Source organism: Carassius carassius, chromosome 47 (assembly GCF_963082965.1).
Source record: "Carassius carassius chromosome 47, fCarCar2.1, whole genome shotgun sequence".
Lineage (NCBI taxonomy): Eukaryota > Metazoa > Chordata > Actinopteri > Cypriniformes > Cyprinidae > Carassius > Carassius carassius.
This window is the reverse complement of record NC_081801.1, coordinates 20,593,533-20,604,131: the sequence shown is the minus strand read 5'-3', so window position 1 is coordinate 20,604,131 and position 10,599 is coordinate 20,593,533. Positions and strand designations below refer to the sequence as shown.

Here is a 10,599-nt window from a genome sequence, read left to right as displayed (position 1 = left end):
GCTTCTATAGCTCCATCCCTGACCCCTGGAGTGTCCTTAACAGTGCCTGTCCCTGCCGGGCAAGGGCCACATAGGGGGACTCACTGGTTACAGAGGCCATGAGGTCAGAATGGTAGAAGATCAACCAACCCCATCCCTTCTTGTGCTGTATTATCTGGGTTAAAAACATCCCTCCAGGGTCAGTTTCTTCTTTGTGAAGAAGCCTTTTCTGACTTTTGACTGTACTGGTGCACAGTATCCCATGACACATCTTGATGAACCACATCTTGTCTTCACTGGGGATCCGAAAGAACAACTTCCAAGCATTTTAATCCCAAAACATGGTTTTAATATCCATCACCTTTATATATCTAATAATATGGATGATGAGATGTATGTGAGTGATAAACATAACATACATTGAAAGACTCTGAACATGTGATCATGATGTTGATGTACAGTATATGCTGTGCCACCTGTGTTTCACTACACATAACCACTTGTTTGAGCATACACTTCATGGGACAGCCCAAACTGAATTACATAAAGTAATTTAATACTTTTCACAAGTCTTTAAAAAAGAGTTTATGCTATATTTCTGGATATTTCTGCAAGTCATGCAGGTTTGGAATGACATGAGGGTAAGTAAATGATGACATAATTGTTTGGTGAACTATCCCTTTAATTAAGTTTAATGAATTAATCTCTATCAAGAACTGTGTCTTTCCAGACAGCAAACAGATGTATGTACTCTATATCTTAATAAACACACATAAAGAAAATACTGGATCTGTATTATTCATGCAGCATCTTCTTATATGGACAAAGCCTAGAGAGAGGGTGGGCAATGTTGGGGAACTTAATGCTTCTGAAGCTCTAGGAAAATGAGGCATGGTAGTATGACGGGTGTTACACACAAATGGTGGTACATACACACACCTTATACACAAGCTCACACTTCTGAAGTAACTCATGCTCTTTCTCATCGACCCACACACACACTCTAGTCCTGCTTTTCCAAGGCCATTAGTATGAGGTGGCCTTGATTATTTATTTATGAGGAAAACATGCAGAAGTGCGGGGAGTGGAGTAAAGAGACAGACAAAGACCGGAACCCCTCTGCACTGAAACTAACATCCATAAGTGTCCACACGCACATATGTTTGCTACTTCACAGCACTTAATAACTCCTTCAGGAATCTGAAGAATAGACTAGAAGAATAGATCTGATCAAAACTACAGATTCAACTAAACTCAAAAATGCACATGTGGGTATCACAGGTACTTTAAATGTCCTGGATAGTTCAGGTCAGTTCAGCTAAAGATGGATTTTACCTTTCCTATACATCTTGAAATTTCAATTTACACATTTTGTAAAATGTATACATATAGTGTAGTCAAATTATTTTTTTAAGAAATGTAAAAACAAGCCTTGTACACAGATTATTTAAAAACATTTTATTTATTATCCATGGCCTTATGGCCACACCCACCAATGCACTCTGAAAAAGCTGAAATCATTACATGGGTCTTTTCATTTAATTTCTTTTCATCATTCACCCTAAATAAATACATTGCTTTCCTTGCAATCATTTAAATAAATATCTGTGGTTTTATGATAATATCAGCAACAAAAAAGTGTAAAATATATATATAATTTTATATTTATATTTATATATATATATATATATATATATATATATATATATATATATATATATATATATATATATATATAAATATATATATATATATATATATATAAATATATATATATATATATATATATATATAAATATATATATATATATAATTAATTTGTATAGACTTTTTTCTTTAACTCTTTTACAACTTACAAGATGCCAATTGTACCAAAGCAATACTTACTAATACAACATGGTGAACTTTTAGTGGTTAACTTAAGAGACTGTGGACAGCACCAGTTAGGCATTCTTGTAAATTGCATGTACCTACACACTGAAATCCCACATCATGGACCCTTCTTAGAGAAGCCATTCTTTTGGAATGTGACTATGGAGGAGAGGTATCTTCTCACTGTTTCACCCTGTGAAAGCTTGCCTCTGATGCCAATAAATATTGTATTGGTAAAAAAAAAAAACATATAATTGGCTCTGCAAGCTGGTGTGTAACCTAAACCAGTAATGGCATAACTTGGTAATGTCAGATATATTTTTTTATGTAATTGTGGAAAGTGTATTTCAGGATATTTAGGCCTTGTCTGAAAACCACATTTAAATCAGTTTTAAGCTTATTATTTCTGTAGCAATTTATAATAATGGGTGCAGGCAACCAAAAAAGAGCCTAATTATTAAGATTTAGTAGGGTAATTTACACTGCTGCGGTGGAATGCTGTGCCATGCACAAGGGACCTCCCCTCCACAACACAAAATCAGCCTTATGGTTAGTCTTAAGTATTGGCCAGATATCTGAAAAGGTTAATGTCCAACAGTAATAGGAAAACAGGTAATAATAACCAGATTAAAACAAATGGAATAAAAATACAAATACAATAATAATTCTATGTACATACAAAAATATAGCAAAGGAACTCACAAAGATGTGCATTATTGGGGATGAACTCACACACTTGAAACAGGTTTTGTTTAACTTGCTTCCCAGTTTTGGATGTCAGTGCATGTTTCACCTCGTTCCCAATGGTTGTATTCCACGTCGTTCTGGCCAGGTGACTGAGCCCTTGTCTCAATTCAATCCCTTCTTTCTGTCAGATGACATAATAGTCTCCATTAACCTCATTTTCTATGAAGCATTCAGGGCCAACCAGAGAACCAGAGGAAAGGCAAAGTCCTTAGAAATGCTAATGTCCCATGTATGGCATAACCAGGGAACCACAATGGCTTCATTTTGCTGATACTGCTCAGATCTGATGTTAATCTAAAGCATGGTCCTACAGGTTGTTTGGCCAATTTGTCCAAGAGCTCTCAAAGTAATGGCTTGTATCTCATCCTGAGAGCACTGTCAAAGTTGGACAGACAGTCCCTTTTGATGTTTGGTCCCACAATGTGGTTGGATGCAGATACAGTCAAGGATCCTATCGCTGTTGTTGAGCAGTTGGAAAGCACAAGGGGCACCAGTGGAAAAGAGAGTTGAGGATGTAATAGTGCTTGGGAGAGGTTGGCGTCAGGCTGCCCTGGGCTGGAAACCTGACCAGACAGTTTATCTTTCAGAGTAGCTCCTCTAAAAAAAAAAAAGAGGCTTCTGCTGTCAGCAGATGCCGTCCTGAGACTGCACACACATACACACATACACATATGCACACATACACAAATGCACACACACACACACGCACACACACACACACATCTTTCTTCTTCCTTAACACACAATCATGCACACAATGTCTCTCTTTACCACTTCTCTTGAAACACTTCCCTCTTAAGTGAGCTTAATATTCCGATTTTTTTATGGTCCCATTTTTGGTGTCAAACACAATTGACTTACATAGGCTAGAATGAGCCAGCTTGCTTTTTTTCATTTTCAAGTTTTTTTCATTCAGTAAGGCTAAAGAAGACAGACTCAGTGCTGACGTTGGTTGACAACTTTCCATGTCTAGACAATCCTTTTAAGCAGTACAGCCTCTGCATTAATTCTGATAGCGTACTCCCTGTATGTTACATACGGTTCACATTACCCAACTCTATCCTTGAAATCTAATAAATAAATAAATAGACAAGGGTTTACTAAAAAAAATAGGGAAATAGGATACATGATGATGGACATGATGCAGGGAGGCCTGATTTGTTTAGAGTTGGTCAGTTCATTTAGCAGAATTCCCCAGCTGTTTCAGCATCAGAGGTGTCTCCTAAAAGGAGGATTGCAAGAGGCTCATTCATGTTGTCATACAGGCTTTTCCATTTTTTTACGAAAGGCCGCAGGGTTGGTGGCAGAGATCCTGCGGCACACAGTGTTGGTGTTGCTGCATTGGCAGCCGGGACGGGTGGCACGATCGTAGCCACGCTGGCACAGAGTGAGGCACAGCTTGGCAGGAGGGTAGCAGCACAGGCAAGGCAGGCAGAGTGCCAGGAAGGCCATAGCACTCCAACGGGAGCAGGCATGAGCTGGGGCACAGGAGCATGGTCGGTCAACACAGTTGTCCTCTTTATCTGCAGAACAGTGGTAGAACAGACCCTTCACACAGCACAGGCAGGTGCCGTACTCCAAGACGTTTTCTGCAGAACATAAGCAGCGCTGGCCACAGGTCCAACAGGAGGGCAAGTTACGAGGGGCACAGCACTCCTGGCATTTGCAGTGGCCGCAACGTTCACAGATGAAGAGATGCAGGCCCAAGTCCTCACTGTCAGCCAGTCCTTTGCCCAGAGACTCGGGTTTCAAGTCACCTTTGGGCTGGGACCTCACTACAGTTGCTAGACCAGAATGGGAAGGCGTTAATCCAGTAAGAAGTCTCTGATCCGAAGCAGCACTGCCACGAGACATAGAGCTCACGGTACTTGAGCGACTTAAGTGGGCCAAATGGGAATGTTGGTTCTGACTTTGACTGCGAGACATCTGAGAGTGTCGTTCATTATATGTATAGATGAAACCAACCTGAGACGCATGCTCCATTGCCACAGGGCGTTCCACATAGTCATTATTAGCCCTTATAGCACGGATCTGGTCAATGGACAACACAGGGACCTGCTGAAGATCCAAGCTTTCAGGGTCCATCCGAAAAGGTGGTACTGGATCCATTCTTTTAGGGCCACCAGGGTAGGGGCTGAGCTGCAAGGCTGACCAATATCACGGTACATCGGATAAACCTGTAGCAAGAAAAGAAAAAAAGGCATCATTGTTAGATTCGAAATCAAATGAAATAGTTTAAATTCAGTCTGCATAATGTGTAATTATTAAACAAATGTTCATATGAATACTTTTACTCTTTTCAGATGGTCCATGGCTAAAGCTATGGTTATTATTAGACACAGAGGATTGAGAGATAACATCACTGACATCACACTGTAATTTAGCATCTGTAGAACACAGCTGTTGACACAAGGGAATGGAACCAGAGCAAGGAATTTGACAGCAAATTAATTGTGAGAAACTGGGGAACCCAAAAGACTTAGTGTCAGTGTCCTGAGGTATCTCTTCCTCAGCAGGAGGAATTTGCTCTAGCCCCTCCCTGCAGCCTTTCTTTTGTTAAGCCTTATCCTCCATAAACAGGAACAACATGGCTATTGGAATGTGCATGGAACAAATCAGCATCCTGGAAATTGAGAAACATGCTGCTTGCATTACTGGATGTCATAGCCAAACAAGACCTTGGATTGCACTGGATTAGATAACAATTGGTTTTGCTTTCTTCCATCGAGAAATGTACAGATGTAGAGAAGATCACTTTGTGATGTTTGTCAGACTCTCAGACAGTTTCAAAAGTCAATGTGTGATAAGGATAAATGCAAACATTTTAGATAGCCTTTGAAGAGACTCGACAAGAAAAGAGAACTGCCTCTGCCATAACAAGCAATGGAAATCCATACACAACTCCTAGTCCCCATGTATCCGGGGCACAGTCAGCTGAATTCCTGGCAAGAGCCCTGAATGCTCTCGCAAAAAAAGGTAAGATAGCACTACCCCCCATGCCAGAAACTCAAGATAAGGAGGCCCAGGTCGGAAGCACAAATGCATTTACAAATTACACAGAGGAGGAAAGAGGCGTCCTGTAGAGTAATTACATCAAATCCAGCAGAGAGCTGTAGTCAGGCCCTATCAGTTTATCTAATTGTTGAAAGGGGTCTGCTGTTCATTTCCATGAGCTCATTATTTGGGGCCTGACTTCGACAACAACATTGTACTTTTGGTCTCGGATTTGCAGGCAAGCCAGAAAGGAAGTTTTGGGTTAGCTCATCTGTGTCATGTCAGGCACTTTTGGTTGCATATTTGTTTGAGCATTTGCACATGTCCTCTCCATGTGGTTTTCCTCAAGTGTGTCAGCACTTGGGAGCATTTATCACTTGCGGTTACACTGGAGTTTATTTGGAACTTTCCACTGACTTGCAGTGCTCTTGTGTAAAAACAGACCCAAATTACACCTCAAAATGTTGCATTTCCTGGGCTCTGAGAAAAAGTACAAAGAAAGTTTCTAAACTATCACTTTCCAATGAACTGCCTACTCACCATTAACTCTGTCCACAAAAGTTCCTCTCAAGTGATCATTAATGAAATACCCTTTTATTCTGTGAGTTACTTCCCCTGAGCCAGACCATTTGGAAAGCCACCATCCATTAACCGAAAACCGCCTCCCACTAGCGTTCCCCAACCACCTCCATGCTCACTCTGTCAATGAACATGACACATTTGTAAAATAGGCTGTGAAGCAGAAGACCAGAGCAGAAGCTGCTATATAACAGCCCATGACACAATCTTCCACCCCACCCAAAAGCAGCAGCAAGGGTGCCAGAGGATTGATAAATCACAATCCAGCAGCATTGCAGGCAAGGTGCTGACATCAGGAAGCCCAGCAGATCAACCTGCCACTCAAACCCCCCAACAAAGAGCACTCTACTCCTCCCTGTCGAGACCCAGAACACTCTTTAGCCCGGCATGCCCCAGACCTCACACCAGGGTGAGGCTGTAATGGGGCTGGTGGTCTGGTCTATCATGTCTCTACAGTGGAGCTTGCACAATTGTTTTTTCTTAAACAAATTCTGTGGATAACTGCTACTTAAGTGCCTTCCAAAGTGCTACTGGCTGTTGTTTAGAAAACATTCAGATTTGGGACATGTTGATTCAGATGAAGTCTTCTCATTCGCAAGCTCTTACCATGACCTCTTAAAAGCATTACTCCAAATGAGCCAGCACCTAGCTGAAACTGATTTAGAGTACAGTTTATTTTAATGGGGCGATGACTGCAATTGAAGGAAAGAGGAAGGTTAAACTACACTACTTCAGCATTCATTATGAAATGAGTCTGTTTAAAACAGCTGTCCTGAAGGCAGAGTTTGGGATCTGTTTCTGCAATCCAGCATTCATCCAAAGCATGTTGTTGTTGTTTTTTTTGTTTTTTTCTCAGGTCTCACTTCTGAAGACTCTATCCTCTAGTTTTCGCTGGATGGTTTTATCATTTAAAAGGATACGCTGTATCTGACTCTCCAAACTTGATGGCATATCTCAAATTGGATGAAGTAAAGCAAATCCAATAATCATTCACCACTAATGGCGGTCTGTATTTCTCTTTTTCTTTCAGGACACAGGAGCCCTGATCCAACTTTGTATCACATTTAAACCACTATAGTAGAGGGGAATAGACATGCATAAAAAGTAGAAGGGAGACTGTGAGCACACAAGAAGATAACATATTCTAAGACAACACCTGTTCCAGGTTAAGACACACTTTAAGTCACAGAACCATGCATACAGCTCAAACTAAGCGAGAGACAGCTGCATCTGGAGCACCACAAAGAGAAAAGGAGGGGAGAGAGGGCAGTGTTTACTCAGCCCTGCCTGCCATGAGGGGTAACCTGAAGACAGGCCCCTGCGCTTTGGGAGTATCAGTGCTGAGTGAGCTGTACCTCGCGGCTCTGCCCCGGGGCTCCTTGCACCCGTTACCTTGCACACATCCTTGGCCAGGGTAATCCAATCCAAGGCAGGAAGATGGTGAGAAGAGCATATTATTCATAAACGTCACCACACACCACTGACTGAGAGTAACTTTAAACCGCCAAACAGGGAGGAGAGAACAGGCAAATGAGAAAAGGCAAAACATTTGTCCCGTAAAGGGTCGTTGGACAACAATGGAACAGCTTGAAGATTTTTCAGAATGTTTATCTATCAGTGGGTGTGGCCATCAGGTGAATGAGGTGCTGATGCCACCCGTTTGTTTGGGGGCTGATGGGATGTGGGCCAATGACATCATGCTGTGGTGCTATTTTAAAGTGTCCAGTCTCCTTTCATTGACCCCTGCTGCTGCTGATAAGCACCCAGCAATTCTGCAGTGAGCCATCAGGCCAGTCTGACTTCCTGCAGGCTAACTTTCATTAGAGATATCCATTTTCCATTTCTGCTCTCTCTCTGACTCAGATAGAGTGGCAGATTGGCAATTGCTGACTGAGGGTTGATTAGCTGCTAGTCACAAGGGGTAAGGGCTGAGGGCTTCACAGAGGGCATATATACGCTCCTAGAGGCCAGGCTTAATTGTGGCAGGTCTTGTGTTGTCAGGCACCAGGACCCTGGGATCTGCCCCTCTCACCCCTCTGGGAACACAGTGGGATTGAATGACAATAAACTGTATGAGATTCCGGATATGCAGAATCCGATCCCCAGGAAGGACTGAAATAGACACTGCAGACAAGCAAGTTTGGGTGAGAGAGAAACAGAGAGAGACTGAAAAGAGAAAGGGGGAGGATCACTAAGAGAAAGGAGGAATATATATCATAAAGATAGACTCAGTGAGAGAAATACTAAAATGGCTGACAAACTGTGATGTAAATGTAAAACTGTAATGTAAACATTACAGATGAATAGATTAATATTAATAAATTAAACTATTATGGCAGTATAATCTGAATTAACTGACAGAGTGAGGAACATTTTAACACATTTGAAAAAGTGTTGTTGTAAACCTGCGGCATTCACAAAATTCACATTCTTTTTACCGGCGTCTACTTTAAGAACTTTATCTTTTAGTTCCAAACACACAGAAATTTTGAAGTAGACCGTTGTAAGCATGCATGTGTGCAGCGCTGTCCCCTGTCCTTTCCCACTTCACTTCCAACCTCTCCATCATCCTCTAGCAGCACAAACTGGGTAGTATTGACATCTCCGACCTTGAGGACAATCAATTCCATGCCTTTATGCCTGAAGCCCTGTGCATTGGCTGGGTCAGAGTAGGACTTGTGTTTGGGGAACTACGCGACACAGAGATATTCTCTCACTTGAATAATATTCTACTCCCATTATATGTCAACTAGATTATATTTCATTCAGAGAACATCTAGAATTAGATCAAGAGAATCTCAAGAGAAAACCATTTGAGCTTAAAAAATAAATAAATAAATAAATAAATAAATAAATAAATAAATAAATAAGACAGATTAAGGTTTAGACTAAAAGAGATTTAAATAAAAAAGCACTTACCCCTAAAAGGAGGGAGATCCATTTTGCGGCAAAACAGTATTTTATGTCTGTTTCTTTCTTTATTGTTTTCTTTCTTAACTTTATGTTTTCTTGAGCAGTTCTTCTGCCTCCAAATGCTTCTTCAAAACTGCCCCACACGTGCAAGCAATCCTGGTTCCTTATTGCTCAGTCATTCCCTCTGGAGAACAGCAACAGCCTTTATCAGGGAACAGCTAGAGCACTGCATGTTCAAAGAGCAGTCAGAAGAAAGACACGATTCTCGTGGAAACGAGGGCAACATGTCACACGAAATATCCCAATTTATTTGTATAAGAAACAACAATGTCCCGGGGGCAGAGTAACAGAGAGGAGCTTTGCTTTTCAGAATTACTTCCACATAGCAGTGTGGAAAGAGTACAGCAGTGGCTATGTAGTTTGTCTTCTCTCAGTATGAGCTGAAAATGTGAATGCTAGAATGTCTCTCTCTGACTCTCTGTCTCTCTTTTTCTCTCTCTATCTGTGTACGGTCAGCGCTTCCTGCTCATGCAATCATCCACTCACTACCAGAGTCTGTGTGTGTATATGTGTGTGTGTGAAAGAGAGAGCGAGAGGGTGGGAAACAGTGAGGGAGAGAGGGAGGGGAATGGGACGGGGAGGAGGAGGAGGAGGAGGAGGGGTGGTTGGATATGAATGGTAGAAGGAAGGAGGCTGGGCTGAGGGGGTTGGTGTGAGGGGTACTTGGTTTTGCTGGAGATAGTTAATGGCTAAGTGGCATCATCGGGCTGAAACCCAATCTCTCATTTTCTCCCCCTCAGGAACTGTTCTATATAATTCCCTGAGCTAAGCCTAACAAGATGGACAGAGGGAGGGAGGGAACAGGAGATAAAGAGAGAGAGAGATGATGAAGACAGTGAGATAGAAAAAAAAAAAAACGAAGATATGAGTCAACAATATGATAGATGATGAAAACAATGAGGGAGGGAGATGAGAAACACAATAACTGACAAGAACCTCATAGAGAAAAATGCATCAGTTCTTGGAACCATAAAGAGATGGACAGCTCAGGCGGCATTCTGAATACATATCAACAGATCCATTCGTGCTAATATTATTCTGGGATACAATAGCGCCAATAAGTATTTGGGCACTTATGCTATTGTTAAAAGTATGTAGAGTCTGTGCAATAGTAGCAACATATCGCATTGTAAATGAATATGAACAATGAAGCATGTAATGTAATGATTATGATACTTGTGTGAACTTGAGGAGAAATTACTTCATACATTTATTAAAATCACTTTGACACAAACTGATTAAAAGTCAAAAATAGGGTTAGAAAAATTAAGTTATCTCTGGGAAAAGATAGCATTTGTTTGCAGATGCCACATGGTTTGATAATGTTTCTAATGCAATAAAAAGTTGTTTTAAGTGTCTAAAAGTTTACAACTACATTTTGGGGGACTGAATAAGGGAAATAAGTGCATGGCAACTTAAACTTCACAGTTAATGACCATGTTTATTTCAGGTGTA

At 41.2% G+C, this 10,599-nt stretch overlaps 1 protein-coding gene across 1 annotated transcript; it reads right to left on the bottom strand.

Moving 5' to 3' along the window:
- Positions 1 to 1,805: 1,805 nt before the first annotated feature.
- On the bottom strand, positions 1,806 to 9,674 carry LOC132130232 (protein sprouty homolog 3-like). The gene is made up of 2 exons (XM_059541939.1): positions 9,091 to 9,674; positions 1,806 to 4,775 (listed from the first exon to the last, which is right to left on the bottom strand). The coding sequence occupies exon 2, from the start codon at positions 4,705 to 4,707 to the stop codon at positions 3,856 to 3,858; it is 852 nt and encodes a 283-aa protein (XP_059397922.1). The 5' UTR covers positions 4,708 to 4,775; positions 9,091 to 9,674; the 3' UTR covers positions 1,806 to 3,855.
- Between the last annotated feature and the right edge of the window lie 925 nt (positions 9,675 to 10,599).

Coding starts and splice junctions, on each gene's coding strand:
- LOC132130232 (XM_059541939.1), bottom strand. CDS start 4,707: ATGGATCCAGTACCACCTTTTCGGATGGACCCTGAAAGCTTGGATCTT.